This window comes from Aulonocara sp. 'chitande type north' Nkhata Bay, linkage group LG18 (genome assembly GCF_057382095.1).
Source record: "Aulonocara sp. 'chitande type north' Nkhata Bay isolate Kocher_YH1m ecotype deep benthic linkage group LG18, A_spYH_male_GT1.1, whole genome shotgun sequence".
NCBI lineage: Eukaryota > Metazoa > Chordata > Actinopteri > Cichliformes > Cichlidae > Aulonocara > Aulonocara sp. 'chitande type north' Nkhata Bay.
This window is the reverse complement of record NC_141361.1, coordinates 41,839-65,116: the sequence shown is the minus strand read 5'-3', so window position 1 is coordinate 65,116 and position 23,278 is coordinate 41,839. Positions and strand designations below refer to the sequence as shown.

General features: G+C 48.3%; 2 protein-coding genes across 5 annotated transcripts in view; both read left to right on the top strand.

Moving 5' to 3' along the window:
* The first annotated feature begins 6,101 nt into the window (after positions 1-6,101).
* Positions 6,102-15,509, top strand: ttc19 (tetratricopeptide repeat domain 19). Of its 4 annotated transcripts, none has more exons than XM_086272652.1 (11): positions 6,102-6,217; positions 7,436-7,568; positions 7,690-7,781; positions 11,595-11,705; positions 11,789-11,827; positions 12,955-13,011; positions 13,079-13,140; positions 13,221-13,315; positions 13,582-13,745; positions 13,825-13,987; positions 14,060-15,508. In XM_086272652.1, the coding sequence occupies exons 2-11, from the start codon at positions 7,511-7,513 to the stop codon at positions 14,215-14,217; spliced, it is 999 nt and encodes a 332-aa protein (XP_086128778.1). In that variant the 5' UTR covers positions 6,102-6,217; positions 7,436-7,510; the 3' UTR covers positions 14,218-15,508. The 4 variants fall into 4 exon arrangements, with proteins under 4 accessions (XP_086128778.1, XP_086128776.1, XP_086128777.1 ...); XM_086272650.1 differs by having other exon boundaries at positions 7,436-7,563; positions 14,060-15,506; XM_086272653.1 differs by having other exon boundaries at positions 6,156-6,244; positions 14,060-15,509.
* Positions 15,510-17,312: 1,803 nt separating this feature from the next.
* slc4a2a (solute carrier family 4 member 2a) overlaps positions 17,313-23,278 on the top strand; it is a 34,640-nt gene continuing 28,674 nt past the window's right edge. The window contains exon 1 of the mRNA XM_086273613.1: positions 17,313-17,657. The gene's annotated coding sequence lies outside the window, so the exon portion shown is untranslated. The remainder of the gene's footprint in view (positions 17,658-23,278) is intronic.

Genomic DNA, 23,278 nt, shown 5'->3' with positions numbered 1-23,278 from the left:
GGCCACAGGGCGCCCACTGTTTTGGCTGAGGGCCAACTGCTCAGCCTCTGTGAGTGGTGGTGGTGGAGGACCCCCACCTGTTTTTCGGGCCTCCGCTTTTTTTCTGTTGGCTATAACGGGTCACATTTGAGCATACAGAGTAAGCAAATATGTACTTGTAATGTGCTCAGATAATTTCAATAAGTGCTTACAGAAAGAAAATTAATGTAGCCTCTAACTGCAATTGATTTACATGGGACAAACAGACCAAGCACTATGGCTCATAATACAATTACACCTCACCTGTTTGGACTATATTTTTATATTTCATTTTTACTTGCTGCCAGGAACGTTTGGGGCCTGTTGGGTTGCACCTGCGCTCACATCACATCACAAAATAAAATGTATAAAATAACAAATAAAATAACATATGATAAAATAACGTGTTAAATGGGTGGAAATCCCTCGATCAATGTTTATATTAACACTCACGCATTGACTCTGTCGGCTATGTTTTGCCATGCATGCTCCCTTTCTTTTGCAGCTGAGGCTGTGTTACTTTTTTCCGTGGAATTTGCATGTTATCGGCATATGCTGCCATCAGAATTTCGGCCTCAAGCGCTGTAAAATACATTGATCACGCCTTCTTTCCCTCCGTCTCCATGGTGACTCGCTTAATCTGTGCTCCGCTTATCAGGGCTTTATGTATCCTCGTCCGCGCGCTTCACTTGGGGTTAAAGCAACTCCGCGTTGATTGAACTAATTGTTATCAGCCTTTCTGAAACCGAATATTCCGAGTTGGACAGTTCGGGGTTACTCAACCGTGAGTGTCGTTTTTCACTCTGAGTTTTCCAAACCGGCTTCCTGAAACAGGGCCCAGGCCTGCAGACTGGTTTGCAAACTGTTCAGTGACCCCCAGTAACCACCATTTGCTAGGGACATCTGTTCCCTGATTGGTTGATGAGGTTACATCTGACACATGCTGAGTGACCACAGAGTGGCGGTAAAACTGGAAAATAAAAGGTGAGACTAGTGATGGCCCGCTTGAAGCTGACGCTCCGGAGCGTGTGTCGAAAAAAACAACACACTGGTTCAGAAGCACTGTGTCGAGGCTTGCTTCGTTTGGCAAAAGTCACGTGACCAGTGACGTCCGAAGCTTCATTACGCACGTAACTGCTTCGGTACCTGATTCAAACGGATATAAGGAAGTGAATCATCCACGGGATTCGTGGAGTGTGTTGATGGTGACAGAGAGCGACGAGGTGATCATTCCACTGACAGATATGGAGCCAGCGAGGAAGAGAGGACGTTCTGGCGTGTGGGAATATTTTGAGTTGATTTTGCTCAATTCATTTTATCTGCCGAAGTGAAAAACCTGAAATGTCCAAAATCATGTTTTCATAATGTAAATATCATTACAGCATATGACTTCAGGAACACTTCCATGTGAATTAAAGCTAATGAAGACTACAAAAATGTATTTGACACTATACGTACATTACATTGCTACAGTTTAGAAAATCATTTTGTTTATTGTTTTTAGGTGATAGTCTGCAGGACCCAGGAATACCTGCATATCTACCAGCTTGCAGTGTGGTTCCTGCACTCCACAGCCTCTTCTGTTCCATGCAAGTGGATTTTCTCCAGGGCAGGAGAAACTATTTCTAAGAAAAGAAACAGACTCAGCCAGCGCACAGTAACACTAATCCTCTTTTTAAATGTAAATAACAAAAGGGCTACCTGACATAGAGCATGTTTTTACTTTGCAAGTTCTTGATTAGGGGTGGGTTTTGATTATCGCTTTTCTGATTACAATCCATGCTAAATTGAATAAAGTGATATTGATTCATTACAATCCCGTGTCGATTTGTAAATTAACGTTATTATGCCTGAAACGCCAGCATCTCAGGTTAAACCTCAAAACATGTCGTCAAACACCATGCAGCTAAAACAGTAACTGGGAGCAGGTTTACGGATTCTGCATACAAACGTGAACACAGAGCGCGGACCCGACGCGTCAGAGTCAGATTTTGGTGCGTCGTCGGGTCCGCGCTGTGTTTGCCTCTTTTTTTTTCCGCTGGCTTCTGCAGCTGCAGGTTTCATAACTCTCTGGTTACATCTCTAATTAAGTCTCACATGTGTCAGCTTTCTTTTAATAGATACGAAATTATGGATATATACTGTTAAATGATCAGAATTGTAATATTTCTGACTGAGGCAAAACTTTCCAGATTCCAATCAAATTGAATCGGATCCTGTATCGAATCAAAATGATTCTACAAATCAGTGACGATGCAGCCGTACTCAGCTCCCTAAGCATTTTCCCTTTCCAGTTCACAATCAATCCCACCCCTAGGTCAAAAATATGTATAGGACAATTGGCCTCATCTAATATTTTGTATGAACCTGTCCAGCTGTCCAGTGATTAAACGACAAGTAGATGGAGGCAGGACTCCACAGCAGGGGCATACTCCATAATGTGCTGTGTGTTATCATATGTATAATGTATATATTGCTCACTTATTGTATTTACCAACATCAAGGAGTTATGAGCAAAGAAAGGCCACACCATAGTGCATGTTTAAATAGGGAAAGTTTATTGATGAAAATGTATTACGCAGATACGCATTACATTTTTTTCAGCCCCCCAATCGAGAAAACAAAACCAATTACATGTTCAAAGCAACGGAACGGTGGCCCAATATCAGAGAGAACTCCACTCTTGAGTGAGCAGTGATGCTTGAGCAGTCCGTTTTATTTTGCAGATTCAAGCTGCTCTTCAAAATTTTCACCACCAGATGTCACCGGAGAGGACTGTGTTGAAAAGCTTCGAGTAATGAACCGTTTTTCAATACAAGCTTCAGTGCTTCGGAAAGCTTCATTTGGCCATCACTAGGTGAGACCAACAGTTTTACCTCAGCTTTAAGGTGACTTCCAGTTTGAGTTCAGACAGTACTAATTTCAGCCACCCAATCACAGGCAGCGAGCTCATCGCCGCAGACACACAGCTGTTGAATGCCCCTCCTGACTCTGGGCGGAGCCTCACAATCAGAAACCTGGGCCCTGTTTCAGGAAGCCAGTTTAGAAAACTCAGAGTGAAAAACGATACTCAGGGTTGAGTAACCCCGAACTGTCCAACTCGGAATATTCGGTTTCAGAAAGGCTGATAACAATTAGTTCAGTCAACGCGGAGTTGCTTTAACCCCAAGTTAAGCGCGCGGACGAGGATACATAAAGCCCTGATAAGCGGAGCACAGATTAAGCGAGTCACCATGGAGACGGAGGGAAAGAAGGCGCGGTCAATGTATCTTACAGCGCTTGAGGCCGAAATTCTGATGGCAGCATATGCCGATAACATGCAAATTCCGCGGAAAAAAAGTAACAGCCTCAGCTGCAAAAGAAAGGGAGCATGCATGGCAAAACATAGCCGACAGAGTCAATGCGTGAGTGTTAATTTAAACATTGATCTAGGGATTTCCACCCATTTAACACGTTATTTTATCATATGTTATTTTATTTTTTATTTCATACATTTTATTTTGTGACGTGATGTGAGCGCAGGTGCAACCCAACAGGCCCCAAACGTTCCTGGCAGCAAGTAAAGATGAAATATAAAAATATAGTCCAAACAGGTGAGGTGTAATTGTATCATGAGCCATAGTGCTTGGTCTGTTTGTCCGATGTAAATCAATTGCAGTTAGAGGCTACATTAATTTCCCCTCTGTAAGCACTTATTGAAATTATCTGAGCACATTACAAGTACATATTTGCTTACTCTGTATGCTCAAATGTGACCCGTTATAGCCAACAGAAAAAAAGCGGAGGCCCGAAAAACAGGTGGGGGTCCTCCACCACCACCACTCACAGAGCCTGGCCACTTGGCTTCCACATTTGTGATAATGTTGGCAGCATCACATATGATCTTCACAGTGCAGAGAACACAAATTAGCATCCATTACTATAATGAAATAATTTGTTAGTTTGAAATGCTACAGGGAACTATGTACCTGCACATTAATGCTGTGGAAAGACTTCCTGTTCACATAGTCTCCTTCATTTACTGAAGGAGCAATGATTGGAATGTGAGTGCCATCTATACAGCCAATCACGCCTGGGAACCGTGAGAATAAATGTAAAATTTAAGTAGTAGTCCAAGTATCACCACATCATACATTAAGTTTTGGTCATCCTGATACCTGCAATTTTGTGGCATCCCTCTTTGATAAATCTTGTGGGTCTGTGACCGGGGAACACCACAGACGAGTACAGGAGACGTTTCAGTGCAACTGTAACATTCCTGACTGCCCGACAGACGGTAGCCTTGGAAACGTGCTCAGCGTCACCAATATTATACAGAAAGCTGCCGTTTGCAAAAAAACGAAGTGCAATACAAATAATATGTACAGAACTGAGAGAATGTCCGCGATGTGTCACATGAGCAATATTAGGCCTGAGGATGTTATTCAAATAAATTATAGATTGTGCTGAGAAACGGTAACGTTCACACAGGAAATCATCAGGAAATGATAAAATGTCCAAACGCGCTCTAATCACTCTCTCCCGACGGAGAGCTCTGCGGAGAATTTGGGCTTCAACATCTACTGGCTCTTCAAGGAAGGAGCACGCCATGTCTGACACTTCCTACAGTCAGGTTTCTGACAAAGAGGCGGAGACAGTCAGGGTTAGTTGAAGTAAACCTGCTAGGGGGCAGGTTAGCTTCACGGAGTGTGTCGTCATAGTAACTCACTCAGAATTAATCTAAACTCGCTTTGTGAAACCGAAAACCCAGAGTTTCCGTTAACTCAGGGTATACTTACTCAGAGTTTGCACTAAACCGGCTTCCTGAAATAGGGCCCTGGTCAGGTGGTCTGAGTGTGGGTTGCAGTGCTGACCTTTCAACCCCACACTGAGATTCGCTGTTTGAGCCCAGCCGCTTGATTCTGACGGTTTTCCGGTCTCAGCTTTGATAAATGTGTGTCGAATTTGGTGTTTTACTTTGAAAACTCTGTTTTTAAAACTCGTAATAAAGTGGCTGAGAGTGTGTTAAAGGACACTAGCGGCCTGGAGGCTGATTAGCTTCAGAGCTGTTTTTGTTCTTCGGGATTCCTCACAGTTTGTTTCACATGACATCATCATGACATCATCACAGGCTCTGCAGGACTGAGATCTGTGGCTGCGGTGCAGTGAACTCAGCTTCATGTTTAATAAACCAGTCTGAGCTCATCGGAGCTTTGTGACGTCAGAAGATGGTACGCTGACATCTTAAAGGCACAGACGTTTTTTGTTTTTTTTTATATGAACTTTATTTAGAACAATAACAATGACAATCTCAAAGAGACAAGCGACATATTAAATCAATCAGAACAGAATCACATCTCCTATACACTACAATGAAATCGACAATAACTGAAAGTAAACATACATACATACACACACATATATATACATATATATGTATATACACGCGCATACATACACATCCATATTCACACATCTACATAATAATAATATAAAAAGATGAATAACCAATACAAAAATAAATAAGAATAAAAAAAGAATGAAAAACAAGGAACAGAAATAAAGAAGACAAGGGGGATCATAAAATCTCTAAAAGTGAGGTTCCATAAAGAAGACACATAACTTAAATAAGGGGCTAAGAAAAATCAAACTCTTCTAAAAATCTATGCATTTTGATTGCTTGGGGCTTATTTATTAACTTAAGAGATTTACGGAACAGGGAGAGGTCGTTTTTAAGAGCAGGCCATGAAGGGGGGGATTTAGCATATCGGCATTTATGTATGTAATACTTTAAAGGCACGGACGGTGCAGCTGTAACACTCAGGTAAGCTGTGCCCCGCCCCCATCACACTGCTTCCAGACTCATGACTTGCCTGTTAGAGGCCTAGAAATTATCCTTTCAAAATAAATGAGAATTAATGACGAATGGAGTAAAAATCTCGTAATTTTATGTTATTTTCACTGTATCTGTTTAATAACATCTCAATAAGAAATTGAGATATTTGTGGAGATATTTGTTGATCGATTTTTTCAATTATTCGACACTGGAGAGATTATTTGCATTTATTTTGAAGGCGCAGGGTCTGGAGTCGTGTTTTCCGCTCGTTATGTAAACAGTAAAGATGGCGGCCTCCGGTGTTCTCCGTGCTGTCCTCAGGCAGACTCTGAGCAGGTTCGGTAGTTTCAGATGGAGCCTGCGTCACCCGCGAGCTGCACACAGGTGAGCGACCGGAAACTGCGCACCAGGGTAGGTCACATTTCACACGATTTGAGCCTCCCGCGTCCTCACACCAGAGTCCATTCAAAAATCTGCAGCTTTTACAGCTTCTCTGGTCCGCATCACTGCAGCCAGGGTGCAGTGATGATGGGCAGAGGAAGGTTGCTGGTTTGAATCTCTGACAACAACAAACATCAGCAGCAGAACAGCTGGAGTAACATCTGCACCTGTGCTCTGTTACACACACACACACACACACACACACGACCAGCAGGCGAGGAATTACAAACCCCTCATCATCAGTGGCACGCCAGTGGAGAGAGTGGACAGTTTCCGATACCTGGGTGTCCACATCACTCAGGACCTGTCATGGTCCTGTCACATCAACACCCTGGTTAAGAAAGCCCGTCAGCGTCTCTTCTTCCTCAGAAGACTTAGAGACTTCCATCTGCCACTGAAGGTGCTCAAGAACTTCTACTCCTGCACCATCGAGAGCGTCCTGACGGCAAACATCTGCACCTGGTTTGGGAACAGCACCAAGCAGGACAGACGAGATCTGCAAAGAGTGGTGCGCTCGGCAGAACGCATCATTCAATCAGAGCTCCCTGACCTGCTGTCAATCTACACCAAGCGGTGCAAGTCCAAAGCTAGGAAGATTATGATGGACCTCTCCCATCCCAACAATGGACTCTTCTCACTGTTGAGGTCTGGGAAGCGCTTCCGCTCCCTTAAGGCGAAAACAGAGAGAATGAGGAGGAGCTTCTTCCCCCAGGCTATTCGGGGCCTGAACCAGGTGTAGGACTGGACTCTCCCAAACACGTCACTATAAGACTGGACTCTCACACACGTCACCACACGCACCACCACACATTTCCTATAATCCTATAATTCCTATAATCCTATAATTCCTATAATTCATAATCTCTTCTGCTATTTGCACATTCTTTACTGTAAATTCCTAAGTTAATTTGTAAATTTTTGTAGTAAATTGTAAATATTGTAAAACTTTTCTTCTGTCATTTAATGGTCGGGCATTGTACAGCTACAAGCATTTCACCCCCATGTCATACTGTGTATGGTTGTGTGTGTGTGACAAATAAAATTTGAATTTGAATTTGAACTTGTCAACCAGGTGTAATGACGTGGTAATGTGACAGTAACCGTGGCAACCATATCATGTGCATGTGAACTAAAAGTTTTTACTCGCTTTTGCTTCTGCAGTCTGAGCATTAACACTGTCAGAAGTCAGAGCAACGCTGTGACATCACAGCCTGTGGAGGGCTCGCGCTGCTCGGCATGCTGGGTAACCGTGAGCGGAGGAGGAGGAGGGGTGCTGTGGGCAGCGCTCGGTATGGTTGGTCACAAACATTGTTCTTCATCAGCTTTCATAACCTGTTCCTACTTCCTGTCACCTCTGTGACCTCACACTGTGTGTGTGTGTGTGTGTGTGTGTGTGTGTGTGTGTGTGTGTGAAGCCTTCTCCCTGTTTGGCAGCAGTGAAGAAGACAAACGCGATGAAGCTCAGAGGAAGGAGGACGAGATGATCCTGCTGCTAAAGAAAGCCAAGGTACCACACACACACACACACACACACACACACACACACACACACACAGCAGTGCTACTGTGTGTGTGAGATGCTGTATATTAAAGAATAGTGTGTCCTGACCAGTGCTGCTTAAAGAGGACATGAAACTCTGTGACGCTGGGTTTAAGTAACAAAGTTTAAAAACATGTTCAGCAACATCTGCCGTCAGAGCGGAGTCATGTGATTGGTTGGTTGTGGCCAACAGACTGTAGTGCTGCAGCGGTGAGTTCCTGTTATAAACCAGGAGAAAGTGTCCACGTCACTGTCTGCTGCAGGAAGTGGCTGTTTGGGTAAAAACCAGCTGTTAGCCGTGATGTTGAGCTTTGTAAAGCACTTGTGTGAGCCGGGGGACAGGTGTGTGCCAGGGGACAGGTGTGAGTCAGGGGACAGGTGTGAGTCAGGGGACAGGTGTGTGCCAGGGGACAGGTGTGAGTCAGGGGACAGGTGTGAGTCAGGGGACAGGTGTGTGCCAGGGGACAGGTGTGAGTCAGGGGACAGGTGTGTGACAGTGAACAGGTGTGTGACAGGTGTGAGTCAGGAGTCAGGGGACAGGTGTGAGTCAGGGGACGGGTGTGAGTCAGGGGACAGGTGTGTGCCAGGGGACAGGTGTGAGTCAGGGGACAGGTGTGTGACAGGGGACAGGTGTGAGTCAGGGGACAGGTGTGTGCCAGGGGACAGGTGTGTGCCAGGGGACAGGTGTGAGTCAGGGGACAGGTGTGAGTCAGGTGACGGGTGTGTGACAGGTGACGGGTGTGTGACAGGGGACAGGTGTGTGACAGGGGACAGGTGTGTGCCAGGGGACAGGTGTGAGTCAGGGGACAGGTGTGTGCCAGGGAACGGGTGTGTGACAGGTGACGGGTGTGTGTCAGGGGACAGGTGTGTGACAGTGGACAGGTGTGAGTCAGGGGACAGGTGTGAGTCAGGGGACAGGTGTGAGTCAGGGGACGGGTGTGTGACAGGGGACAGGTGTGTGACAGTGGACAGGTGTGAGTCAGGGGACAGGTGTGTGCCAGGTGACGGGTGTGTGTCAGGGGACAGGTGTGTGACAGTGGACAGGTGTGAGTCAGGGGACAGGTGTGAGTCAGGGGACAGGTGTGTGACAGGTGACAGGTGTGTGTCAGGGGACAGGTGTGTGACAGTGGACAGGTGTGAGTCAGGGGACAGGTGTGTGCCAGGGGACAGGTGTGAGTCAGGGGACAGGTGTGTGACAGGTGACAGGTGTGAGTCAGGGGACAGGTGTGAGTCAGGGGACAGGTGTGTGACAGGTGTGAGTCAGGAGTCAGGGGACAGGTGTGAGTCAGGGGACAGGTGTGAGTCAGGGGACAGGTGTGTGCCAGGGGACAGGTGTGAGTCAGGGGACAGGTGTGTGCCAGGGGACAGGTGTGAGTCAGGGGACAGGTGTGTGACAGGGGACAGGTGTGAGCCAGGGGACAGGTGTGAGTCAGGGGACAGGTGTGTGACAGGGGACAGGTGTGTGACAGGGGACAGGTGTGTGCCAGGGGACAGGTGTGAGTCAGGGGACAGGTGTGTGCCAGGGGACGGGTGTGTGACAGGTGACGGGTGTGTGTCAGGGGACAGGTGTGTGACAGTGGACAGGTGTGAGTCAGGGGACAGGTGTGAGTCAGGGGACAGGTGTGTGACAGGTGACAGGTGTGAGTCAGGGGACGGGTGTGTGACAGGGGACAGGTGTGTGACAGGTGACAGGTGTGAGTCAGGGGACGGGTGTGAGTCAGGGGACAGGTGTGTGACAGTGGACGGGTGTGTCAAATCAATTCAAATCACTTTTATTGTCACATCACATGTGCAGGTACATTGGTACAGCACATGTGAGTGAAATTCTTGTGTGCGAGCTTCACTAGCAACAGAGTTGTGCAAAATACAATAATGGCTACATCTGAAACTAATAAATATATGTACAATATATAATAGTATTTCTGGATGTGTATATTAAATATTTTTCTACGTGTGTGTGTGTGTGTGTGTACACATATTTTACAAATTAAATAGAGTCAACAATGAATAGAATATATAAAATAAAATATACAGAGTTGAATATGTGCAAAACAGTGGCATTACTGTACAGTGTGGAGTGCATAATGTTGAAGTTCCAGTAGTGAAGCTGAGGTGTCTATGACGTGTTCAGCAGTCTGATGGCCTGATGGAAGAAGCTGTCTCTCAGTCTGCTGGTACGGGACCGGATGCTGCAGAACCTCCTTCCTGATGGAAGCAGTCTGAACAGTTTATGGCTGGGGTGACTGGAGTCCTTGATGATCCTCCCTGCTTTCCTCAGGCACCGCTTCCTGTAGATGTCTTGGAGGGAGGGAAGCTCACCTCCAATTATCCGTTCAGAGCACCGCACTACTTGCTGGAGAGCTTTGCAGTTGTAGGCGGTGCTGTTGCCGTACCAGGTGGTGATGCATCCAGTGAGGATGCTCTCAATGGCACAGTGATAGAAGGTCCTGAGGATGCGGGGGCTCATGCTGAATCTTTTCAGTCTCCTGAGAAAGAAGAGGCGCTGCTGCGCCTTCTTCACTGTTTTGTTTGTGTGTACTGACCACGTAAGATCCTCAGCCAGATGTACACCAAGGAAGCGGAAGCTGCTCACTCTCTCCACAGCAGCGCCGTTGATGGTGATGGGGGTGTGTACTTCTCTGCACCTCCGGAAGTCCACTATCAACTCCTTTGTCTTTGCGACGTTGAGGGTGAGATGGTTGTCTTGACACCAGTGGGTCAGGGCGCTGACCTCCTCCCTGTAAGCCGTCTCATCACCGTTGGTGATAAGACCCACCACTGTAGTGTCGTCCGCAAACTTCACAATGATGTTGGAGCTGTTAGTGGCTGTGCAGTCGTAGGTGTAGAGTGAGTACAGGAGAGGGCTCAGTACACACCCCTGTGGAGCACCAGTGTTCAGTGTGATGGGGGATGAGGTGATGCTGCCCAGTCTGACCACCTGGCGTCTGTCAGACAGGAAGCTAAGGATCCAGCTGCAGAGGGAGCTGCTCAGTCCTAGATCCTGCAGTTTCCTGTCCAGCTTCGAGGGAACGATGGTATTGAATGCTGAGCTGTAATCTACAAACAGCATCCTCACATACGTGTCTCTCTTCTCCAGGTGTGACAGGGCAGTATGTAGTGTCAGGGCTATGGCATCATCAGTGGACCTGTTGTGGCGGTATGCGAACTGTAGAGGGTCCAGTGAGTCGGGTAGTGCAGAGCAGATGAAGTCCCTGACCAGCTTCTCGAAGCATTTGCTTACGATGGGGGTCAGGGCTACAGGTCGCCAGTCGTTCAATGGTGTGTGCCAGGGGACAGGTGGTTAACTGATTGTTCGTCCTCTGGTCGAGTGGACCATAGCTTGCTAATTGAACACAGACGCTCTCACAACCCAAATCCCGACGTTGGTTTTGAATAAATGTATTTTCTTTTAATTGAATGTATGTTTGCACTTTGTTCGTTCCTCAGCTGCGAGTCTGCACCAACCAAAACACTGTCTTTGGTTATCAACATGAATACTTGAAAGGAACATAAAATTATCTGTCACTAGAAAAACATGGACTTTCAGACGTACTTAAAGTTCTGTGAGGTCACAAAACCCTACTTACTCTTTCCCTCCCAGGCTTCCAGACTTTTTGTTCTTAGCGTTTACATGTGGACGGGATTAAAAAAATGAAAATGGAAAATCTCAAAAATACTCTTAAACCCACCGTCACAGAGTTACACCTGTGTGAGAGCAGTGGGGTCAGTGGGTCTTCTTCTGTAACAGCAGCAGTACTGACAACTCTGTGTGTGTCTCAGCTCAGCGTGCATCGGGGTCAGCTGCAGGCCGCCTCGGGGTTCCTCCATCAGGCCGTTGTTCTCGCTCATCAGACGCACAACAACCAGGCCATCATCTACACCTACAGCCTGGTAACATCTGACCTCTGACCTCCGTGAACTTCTCACACACACACTAAGCTGTTTACCTGTTTATCGCTCACCTGTGTCCTCAGATGGCGAACCTGGCCTACGTGCAGGGTCAGCTGGACAGCGTGAGTATCTGCTCCATCACAGAGAGGAAACGGTGACACCTGCTGGTGGAGGCTGGGACTGATCACACAGCACACAAACACTAATCGACTGTCACAGCAAATGTTTGTTATGATCAAAAACAATGTGAAGAAACGTTCAGTTTGTAAACAGGCATGAGCGTTTGTTTTTGTGTCACATGTTGGAGGCGGGGCCTCTAACGTGAGCATGTGCTTTAGAGGATATGCTGGGCTTCTGTCAGGTGGACTCAAGCCGGTCCGTGTCACAGCGCATGCTTAGAATAGGACGGTTGTCGTCGGGCAGTTGCGTGGAGATGATCAGGGCAGCGTTTAGCACCGATGGCTCAGTGATGGTGCCGGAGACGCCATCTGGGTCAGACGCCGGACTTGCAGATCATGTCAGGTGATACTGATGTACGACACGTCTGCAGCAGACCTGTCCTCCATCTTTGTTTGTGCTGTTTGAGCAGTATGAGAGGTCCACAGTGACATTCAGCAGGTAGGCCACGCCCCCAAATGCTCCAGTGGACCTGCCATCAAACAGGAAGTGAAGTTGTTGCCCTCCATTTACAGAAACAGGAAGTATACCTAGAGAAAGCGTCCCCCTGTGTGAGCGTTATCCTGACGTCATTAGAAGTTTCCACCTAAACATGATGCAGCATGTTCTGAAATTCAAACGTACAGCTCTGCTGTCACGTCCAACATGAATGAAGACAGAAAACTAAACAGCAGTGATGTTTGTAGGGTTACTGAAGTTGGGCTAGCTTGCTGGGCTGCAGCTACATCGGAAGGTTTTAAACAACTTTAAAACGAACAGTGGTGATAAAACCCGAGAGGCTGACAGTGATCACTGACTGTTTTTAGGGGCTTGTTCAGATTAAATAGAAAATTTAAAACGTGAAACACAGCAGCCTTAATAAACACAGACGTTTGTTCATACGTCGTCATTAAAGCCAGATAGCTCTGACGAGCTCAGCGTTCACACACAGCTGACCGGTTTCTCCTCCGCTCGCTCTCGATGTTCGTTCTCGGCGACCTCGTTAATGTGAAGCATTTTTTCGCAGCCAAGGGTCTGTCTGCTATTGGCGGGTCCTCTGTGATGTCATCCTTTGTGCTCCCGTTTCTCGCAGGCTGAGAAACTCTTCAAAGCGGCGATGAGCTTCATGCTGGCGGGAGGAACTCCGCAGGTCAGTGCTCGTTCGTTTCACCTGGAATTCAGCGGGTGAACCCACCTGATTTCCTGTCTGTTTCCAGGACGACAATGCCGTCATCGAGATGTCGCTGAAGCTGGCCACCATCTACGCCGAGCAGAACAAGTGAGGGCAAATTCAGCCGGTCAGCTGACAGGAAGCTGAGGTCACAGCTCCCTGACTTTCTGTGTGCTTTCTTGTTTGAGGGCGGAGCTTGCAGAGCACGGTTTCAGGTTCTGTATGGAGTCTCTGGAGGTGAAACTGGAGAAGCATAAAGAGCCCCTAGGAGAGGAGCCCACAGGTGAGTGGCACAGGGGGGCGGAGTTAGAGCGGGTTGCCTCCGTCTCTTTGAGCCGTGTCACATGAACCCCTTTGCCTTTGAATAAAATCAACATAAGGAGGGAGGAGCTTAACAGCTGGTTACAGATGAGCTGAAGGAGGAATCAGCAGATCCTGCAGAGTTTGGTGGGCTCGTTAGTCCCTCTGCTGGGACTCGAAGGCAGACGCTTGCTGCTGAGTTCAAACGTGATCATGAAGTCACGTGACTAACCTGCGTGTCGCCCTCAGAGGAGCAGGAGGCTCTTAGGAAGGAGACCCGCCTCCTGCTCGGGCTGTGTTTGGACTCACGGGCTCGGTACCGAGCGTCCACGCTGCACCTGAAACAGGCTGGACAGGATTACCAGGACGCCCTGAACATCTGCTGCCAGGAGCAGGGAGAGACACACCCACAGGTAGTCACGCCTACAGGTAATCACGCCTACAGGTAGACTCGTCGGTCGGTATCTAAACTCTTCTTCGTGTCTCTGTCAGACCCTTGTGCTGATGAGCGACCTGGCCACCATCTTGGATCTGCAGGGTCACCATGACGATGCCCTGGCACTGGTCCGGCGGGCGGTGGAACTGAGCCGCTCAGCCGGACACCCGGACCTCCACGTGCTGCTGGGAAACATGGCGGGCATCCTGCTGCACACAGGTGAGCAAGGAACAGAGATCGGGGGGCGGGTCTTACTCCGCCCGTCTCACGCCGTCTGGTTCTGTCCCTCAGGCCGGCTGGATGACTCACTGCGGTTCTACCAGGAGGCTCTGGGTCTGGCCCGGCAGGCCGCAGACCAGGAGGCTGTGGACAGGATCCAGGAGGGACTGAAGGAGGTAAAGGAGAGGAGGAGGCAGGAGGAGGAAGAGGCAGCTGCAACCGCTCAGTGACCCAGGCTCATCAGAACCGCGCCTCCTCCTTCGACTCCACGTCTTCTTCTGTGGTGTTTGCCCTCTCATTGGTAGCTCCGAGGACCCGCTCTGTGTTCTGCTGCTCCGCTGAGAAACACCCAAAACCAGCCGGGACTGAAATCTGCTCCAGAACCAATCAGAACCAGGACGAAGGTCCAGACCCTGAACACGCCCACCCCTCCCCCATCAGTGCTGAAGCTGCAGCTCACCTGTGAGCTCACCTGTCAGCAGGAGACATAAATATTTATGAAGCTGCAAAGGTCGTCACGTGTTTTTCTTTGAACTTTACTGGTCCTCGCGGGGCTGAAGGCCTTTTGCACACTCAGAATGTGGTCTTAGTGTCAGGGCCACAGGTGGGTCATGGTTAGGGTTATGTCAACTGTCCCCACAAGGTTATGAATACACACACGTGTGTGTGAGTGCGCATGTGTGTGTGTCTGACTGATTAGCACAGAAACATGACTGTCACCTGTGACCTTTGACCTTTGACAGTGTGAACATTATTCATAAGGATGTTCCACAATCACGTCCTCGGTCAGCGCTCAGAGGACCAACAGTCCGTCTCCACGAGTCTGAACACATGTTTGAGTCTCCAAATGTGGTTTTAGTGTCAGGGTGACAGCAGCACATTACGTCAATGAGATGTCCTCACTAAGACAGAAAAACAAGTATGTGTGTGTGCGCGTGCACAGGTTCCCACAGAGTGTGACGCAGGTGAACTTCCTGTTTCTGTTTACAGAACATGTCAGAATAAAAGCTCACTGATTACGGTAAACGAGAATCAGCTGCTGCTGCAAAAACAACAGATTAGCACTCACACACACATTAGAATCTTAATGGCTTCTGTGTGTGTGTGTGTGTGTGTGTGTGTGTCTGACTGAGTAGCACAGAAGCATGAATGTCACCTGTGACCTTTGACCTCCCACAGTGTGAGCTGTGTGTCTGAATTCAGGGGCGGATGCTTCAAAGGCCGCGTTTGTATGCAATGATGTCACAGCAGCGCGACAAAGGCTGCCCAGTTTCAAAGAGTCCTTCAAATGTGGCGACAAATGCGTCCTTCTTTGCCCCGAATTCTAAGGATGGGTCCGATGTGTCCTACTATATCCCAGGATTCATTGCGGGTCAGTGGCTGCAGGAAGTGGCTGTTTGGCTAAAAACCAGCTGTTAGCCGTGATGTTGGGCTTTGTAAAGCACTTTATGAACGAGGGCTGAGTCTGTGTGAGCCGGGGGACAGGTGTGTGACAGTGGACAGATGTGAGTCAGGGGACAGGTGTGTGCCAGGGGACAGGTGTGAGTCAGGGGACAGGTGTGTGACAGTGGACAGATGTGAGTCAGGGGACAGGTGTGAGCCAGGGGACAGGTGTGTGACAGTGGACAGGTGTGAGCCAGGGGACAGGTGTGAGCCAGGGGACAGGTGTGTGACAGGGGACAGGTGTGTGACAGGGGATAGGAGTGTGAGCCTGGGGACAGGTGTGTGACAGGGGATAGGAGTGTGAGCCAGGGGACAGGTGTGTGACAGGGGACAGGTGTGAGACAGGGGACAGGTGTGAGACAGGGGACAGGTGTGTGACAGGGGACAGGTGTGAGCCAGGGGACAGGTGTGAGCCAGGGGACAGGTGTGTGACAGCGGACAGGTGTGTGACAGGGGACAGGTGTGAGACAGCGGACAGATGTGAACCAGGGGACAGGTGTGAGCCAGGGGACAGGTGTGTGACAGTGGACAGGTGTGAGCCAGGGGACAGGTGTGAGCCAGGGGACAGGTGTGTGACAGGGGACAGGTGTGTGACAGGGGATAGGAGTGTGAGCCTGGGGACAGGTGTGTGACAGGGGATAGGAGTGTGAGCCAGGGGACAGGTGTGTGACAGGGGACAGGTGTGAGACAGGGGACAGGTGTGAGACAGGGGACAGGTGTGTGACAGGGGACAGGTGTGTGACAGGGGACAGGTGTGAGCCAGGGGACAGGTGTGTGACAGCGGACAGGTGTGTGCCAGGGGACAGGTGTGAGCCAGGGGACAGGTGTGAGACAGGGGACAGGTGTGAGTCAGGGGACAGGTGTGTGACAGGGGACAGGTGTGAGTCAGGGGACAGGTGTGAGCCAGGGGACAGGTGTGTGACAGCGGACAGGTGTGTGACAGGGGACAGGTGTGAGCCAGGGGACAGGTGTGTGACAGGGGACAGGTGTGTGACAGGGGATAGGAGTGTGAGCCTGGGGACAGGTGTGTGACAGGGGATAGGAGTGTGAGCCAGGGGACAGGTGTGTGACAGGGGACAGGTGTGAGACAGGGGACAGGTGTGTGACAGGGGACAGGTGTGAGCCAGGGGACAGGTGTGTGACAGCGGACAGGTGTGTGACAGGGGACAGGTGTGAGTCAGGGGACAGGTGTGAGCCAGGGGACAGGTGTGTGACAGGGGACAGGTGTGTGACAGCGGACAGGTGTGTGCCAGGGGACAGGTGTGAGACAGGGGACAGGTGTGAGACAGCGGACAGGTGTGAGCCAGGGGACAGGTGTGTGACAGGGGACAGGTGTGAGCCAGGGGACAGGTGTGTGACAGCGGACAGGTGTGTGACAGGGGACAGGTGTGAGCCAGGGGACAGGTGTGTGACAGGGGACAGGTGTGAGCCAGGGACAGGTGTGAGACAGGGGACAGGTGTGAGCCAGGGGACAGGTGTGAGCCAGGGGACAGGTGTGAGACAGGGGACAGGTGTGTGACAGGGGACAGATGTGAGTCAGGGGACAGGTGTGTGCCAGGGGACAGGTGTGTGCCAGGGGACAGGTGTGTGACAGGGGATAGGAGTGTGAGCCAGGGGACAGGTGTGTGACAGGGGATAGGAGTGTGAGCCAGGGGACAGGTGTGTGACAGGGGACAGGTGTGAGCCAGGGGACAGGTGTGAGCCAGGGGACAGGTGTGAGACAGGGGACAGGTGTGAGACAGGGGACAGGTGTGTGACAGGGGACAGATGTGAGTCAGGGGACAGGTGTGTGCCAGGGGACAGGTGTGAGCCAGGGGACAGGTGTGTGACAGGGGACAGGTGTGAGACAGGGGACAGGTGTGTGACAGGGGACAGGTGTGAGCCAGGGGACAGGTGTGAGCCAGGGGACCCTAAAACAGACTTTTCCTCCTCTGGCTGAGTGGAACATAGCGCTGATACGATTAGCGCTATTTTATGCAATAAAATAATCTTTGTGTTCCCGAACAGGTCGCTAGGTCACAGCTTAGAACACGCCCATCACACCAAAGACAGGACCGTGTGTTACTGAAGCACGAGCATCAGCACTGAGACCTGATCCTGGAACAGAACACAGGACTACAAAGTGTATATAAGGAGACAGGGAAGGACATAAGGAGACAGGGAAGCAAATAAGGAGACGGGGAAGATCAAAAGTTTTTCATGCGGCTGATGTCGTGAGAATGTAAAGGTCATTATATGAACACACACACACACACACACACACACACACACACACACACACACACACCTATACGTTCCCATAGGCACCGTCACACCTGAACCAGTTAGGTACAGTCATCATTTACCTGTAAACACACACACGGTGGGGTGAAACTGTGGGAATGAACATAATTGCTGTTGTCCTAACAGGTTAATTACACACACACACACACACACACACACACACACACACACACACACACACACACACACACAGCTGTGCTTATAAAAGCAGCTGCAGACGGCGTGTTTCCGTTTCTGCTGGACGACGGTAACTCGACACCTGAACAGGTATGAGCACAAACACACACAGAGGTCAGAGGTCAGACACATTATCATAATAACTTAATTTAAAACCACATTTTCAAATTCATGTTTCAAACAGCTTTAGCTTCACCTGTGGTTCTCCTGTGGTTCACGTTAACTTGGCTCACAGTAAGTGATGCGTTTGGGTGGGATGTTTCATGTTTCAAGTACAGATCCTCTACGTTGGAGCTGGGTATCGTCACTGATTTCTAGAATAGATTTGATTCAGATTCACAAGGTCGATTTAATTAAATTCAATTTGAATCAGGAAAAATTGGCATCAGCCAGTCAGAAATATTAACATATGACTGAATGTGTAAAATGACTGAATGTGTAAAGCGCTTTGGGGTCCTTAGGGACTAGTAAAGCGCTATACAAATACAGGCCATTTACCATATTATAAACAAAGGTTCATCAGAGGTGTGAGCATCACAGCTTTGTGTCAGAGTAACTGAGGATAAAACATGAAGCAGATGTTCCTGGCCTGGCTTTTTATAGCAGATGACCTTAAAATCTTCTGCAGCAGAACAAAAACTGAAGAAAACCATGAATCAACATGTGAACATGAACTGGTGCTGCTGAAGGGAAGCAAAGTTACAGAGGTTTGATTACAGACACAGCTCAGAGATTGTAATTTGGGATCATTTAAAAAATGTTACATTGGGGCGACCGTGGCTCAGGGGGTTGGGAATCGCATGTGTAACCGGAAGGTCGCCGGTTCGATCCCTGGGCTCTCTGTCCTGGTCGTTGTGTCCTTGGGCAAGACACTTTACCCTACTTGCCTACTGGTGTTGGCCAGAGGGGCCGATGGCGCGATATGGCAGCCTGGCTTCTGTCAGTCTGCCCCAGGGCAGCTGTGGCTACAACCGTAGCTGCCTCCACCAGTGTGTGAATGTGAGAGTGACTGAATAGTGGCATTGTAAAGCGCTTTGGGTGCCTTGAAAAGCGCTGTATAAATCCAATCCATTATTATTATTATTATTATTATTTCTTCATTGTTAAACAGCAGAAACGAGACTTTCTTGTTGGAAGGCAGTTAAATTAAAAAAACAAAAACAAACAGTGGCTGAAAGTAGACTGGTGGGTAATGATCAAGTGAATATTGCAGAAAACAGAGATTTTTAGATGCTCCTGCTGCAGGAAGTGGGATTTCATCGTGCTGGGCTGTGGCTACAATGTAGCTGCCATCACCAGTGTGTGAATGTGTGTGTGAATGGGTGGATGACTGGATATGTAAAGCGCTTTGGGGTCCTTAGGGACTAGTAAAGCGCTATATAAATACAGGCCATTTACCATTCATCGTGCTGGAAGAGAAACAGCAAAAGTCAGAATGAATTCATGACGATGGTTATGTGAAGTGAAATGTGAAGCGTTGTTTGGATCTTGCTTTGCTGTTGGTTCAGTCAGATTTGGTTGGAGAGAGATGAAACCTGCAGCTTCAGAATACCCCCCCCCCCCCCCCCCCCAAAAAAAAAGACGTAAACACATAGGACGCATCAGCATCAGTGAGCCGTCGGCTTTCAGCCCCGACAGCGTGTCCACGTCTGTGCCGTCAGTTGAGAAAGCCGACATCTGACGCATCGGCATATTAAGGATTGTACATTAACATAAAGCTGTTGTACACACACACACACACACACACACACACACACACACACACACACGAAGAGAGAGAGTATGCATTGTATGCAAACAGCTACCAAACGGCCATCATAATTCATCATACAATGAGAACAGGACAAATCAACAATTAACAATGACTGATTAATATTAAAATCTGTAACATAATGTATTGTTTGGAGTTTAGTCTGTTACTGTTAATATTTTTACCATTTCTTCTTGGAGCAACTGTAACCCACATAATTTCCTTAGGGATTAATAAAGTATTCTGATAGTTTCAGGATGACCTGCCATTATCCAATCACACATCTGCTTACCTGCATCTTTGCTCGTTTCGCCTCCTCTTCTTTTCTCTTTTTTCTAAACTGAGCACCTGATGGCTTTGAACTTTTCTTGTCCATCTTCCATTGGTTTTAATTTTGCACTCCAGTATGAACACAAATCCCTCAACTCGAGGATCACCACAACATGATCTAACAGACCTACACCTTAGTTCACAGATTCACTTTGTCACAACCCAGGATTCAGATCATGAATCCATAATGAGCTTGGATTTACATCATTATGAATGAAATACGCTCTATTTGGAAGCAGCAGGCCCCTCCCCTTTCGGCAGGTTGTGTGTGAGACTTTAAATCATCAAACTGTAAATTTTAAATTATAAATTGTTATTGATCCTTTACCCCGAGTCCTAAAGTGTATATTTATTTTCTTATATATATTGTTTGTTTACTTGCACTACTGTAGCTGGAGCCTCGTCGTCTCGTCTCTATATGCTGGACTGTCTGTAGAGGAGATGTCTGGTGTTTTCGTGTTTGTTGCTTTGTTTTTATTTTGTTTGATTTTGCGAGTTGGTTATTAGATGCTGCTCCAGCCAGAGACTCCCCCGCCGCCCCGCCCTCTCTTCCCTGTGCCGCCAGCAGCGGGCGCACCTCGCAAACGGGGGGGCGCCCTTACTCCCAGCAAATGGGCGATAGAAAACCGATCGGTGCCTGTGACATTCCCACTATGCGCTGGCATGACGTCGGGCAGCATGAGTACCAGCAATTTTTTTTTTTTTTTTTTTTTGCCAATACCCGTGATGCTGCCCCGGGCAACTGCCCGTGTCGCCCGTCTAAAACCGCTACTTCATGTGGACCGTGTGGACCGTGTGATCCGTGTGGACCGCGTGATCCGTGGGGACCGTGTGAGCCGCGTGATCCGTGTGCTATATTCATGTATTGGAGATTACGTATCGGAATTTCAGGAGCAGGGCCACGCCTTCAAACACGCTCCTTCCAGTTGTCATCTATAGAGGTTCCCCCAGTTCTGCAAGCTGTTCATTCTCGTTTACGTGCCCCTCCCTCCTTGTTCTCAATTCTTTAACTTCTTCACTCCTATTTAGCACACGGGGATCTGCCAGGCCCGGGAACCGTCGCCAGTCCCCATCGAGGTCTTCCCCAAACCGCAGCTCAGTTCATGTCCAAACATTCACCTTTACTTACTAAAACGCTGTCAAACCTAAAATGAGGACCAGCTAGTGAAATAATAACATTTTAGTTTGATTGTTTTTACTTGTGCAGTCAGAGTGACGGTGGACTCGCATGTGTGCAGAGGCTCAGTGGGAATAAGAAAGGCTGTGGTCAGCTGACCTGCTGCTCTGTGCATTTACACACCTCCACCTGGATGGAAGCAGATGTTTCACAGCTGCTTGATTTCCATCCTCTACACCACACGTGTCAAACTCAAGAGTTTACCGTATGCTGCCTGAACACGCACGCTGACAGTAAACTACATCTCCCACAATGCATTTTGATCGTTTGAACCCCAGTGCCCCCGATACTGGGGCAAGAGGGAAAACATGTAGTTTAATGTGATGTAGGAGACGTCAGACTGTCAGCCTAAAGCTCATCAAACCATTTTAATGAGCAGCAAAAAACTAAAACAGCAACGACCACAGAGCAGGTGATTCTCCACGTGCAGGACAGGACCATCAGGGACAACTCGCAGTCTAGGTTTCATCACTCTGCGCTAAACTGACTGAACCAGCAGCCAAAGAAGATCCAAAGTACGCTTCAAACATCCTCATTCATCCCCTCTGACTTCCTGCACAGCTCTCTCAGTGTGCTCACACACCAGTTTACCATCAAAGCTCTGCTATCGTCATGAACCAGTCTGCTGCTGTGTTCAGTGTGTCGGCCTCTGACGTCACAGCCCCATTTCTGCTCTACAGTACTGAACACATGTAAACCTCAATGACCGCTCAGCTGTGTCTGTAATCAAACCTCTGTAACTTTGTGAGGAACACGAACATTCAAGTTTTTTTGTTTTCTGCTATAGAAATCAGTTTTTTATGACTGCAGTTAAAAACCTCTGCAGTGAGCTAGCACAACTTCTTCTCTAATGTTATTTCTCACAGTTTAAAGAGTTGTGCTGACAGCAGCTTTTTCTTCATCATGTAGAAAAACACTTAAATATGGGACTTCTTTACTCTGAAGTTTCACCAGTCCAACCACCCAAGATCACAGTGGGCTGTCTGTGGGCTGCGGTGTAAACCAGTTGGACCAGTAGACGGTTTGCGGCTGGTGTGACGGTGGAAGTCAGTGAATGAATCTGTGCTACACTTGATCTAAGCTAACTGTGAGCATGAACCCACAGCCACTGTGCAGTAATCAATTCAATTCAATTCAATTTTATTTATATTTATTTATATAGCGCCAAATCACAACATAAGTCGCCTCAAGGTGCTTCATAGATACAGAGAAAAACCCAACAATCATATGACCCCCTATGAGCAGCACTTTGGCGACAGTGGGAAGGAAAAACTCCCTTTTAACAGGAAGAAACCTCCGACAGAACCAGGCTCAGGGAGGGGCGGGGCCATCTTCTGCGACCGGTTGGGGTGGAAGAGAGACAGAGGTTAATAACAGATATGATTCAATGCAGAGAGGTCTGTTAACACATAGTGAGTGAGAAAGGTGACTGGAAAGGAAAAACTCAGTGCATCATGGGAATCCCCCGGCAGCCTACGTCTATTGCAGCATAACTAAGGGAGGATTCAGGGTCACCTGGTCCAGCCCTAACTATATGCTTTAGCAAAAAGGAAAGTTTGAAGCCTAATCTTGAAAGTAGAGATAGTGTCTGTCTCCTGAATCCAAACTGGAAGCTGGTTCCACAGAAGAGGGGCCTGAAAACTGAAGGCTCTGCCTCCCATTCTACTTTTAAATACTCTAGGAACAACAAGTAGGCCTGCAGAGCGAGAGCGAAGTGCTCTAATAGGGTGATATGGTACTACAAGGTCATTAAGATAAGATGGGGCCTGATTATTTAAGACCTTGTATGTGAGGAGCAGGATTTTGAATTCTGGATTTAACAGGAAGCCAAAACAGGAGAAATCTGCTCTCTCTTTCTAGTCCCTGTCAGGACTCTTGCTGCAGCATTTTGGATCAGCTGAAGGCTTTTCAGGGAGTTTTTTGGACATCCTGATAATAATGAATTACAGTCGTCCAGCCTGGAAGTAATAAATGCATGAACTAGTTTTTCAGCGTCACTCTGAGACAGGATATTTCTAACTTTAGAGATGTTGCACAAATGGAAGAACGCAGTCTTACATATTTGTTTAATATGTGCATTGAAGGACATGTCCTGGTCAAAAATGACTCCAAGGTTCCTCACAGTGTTACT

Bases quoted from the DNA above. Each gene is read 5' to 3' on its own strand.
- ttc19 (XM_086272650.1), top strand. From the start codon at position 6,120: ATGGCGGCCTCCGGTGTTCTCCGTGCTGTCCTCAGGCAGACTCTGAGC. The intron at 7,782-11,594 runs GTACCACACACA...TGTGTGTCTCAG, and splicing joins TGCTGCTAAAGAAAGCCAAG to CTCAGCGTGCATCGGGGTCA. The intron at 13,746-13,824 runs GTAGTCACGCCT...TGTCTCTGTCAG, and splicing joins AGGGAGAGACACACCCACAG to ACCCTTGTGCTGATGAGCGA.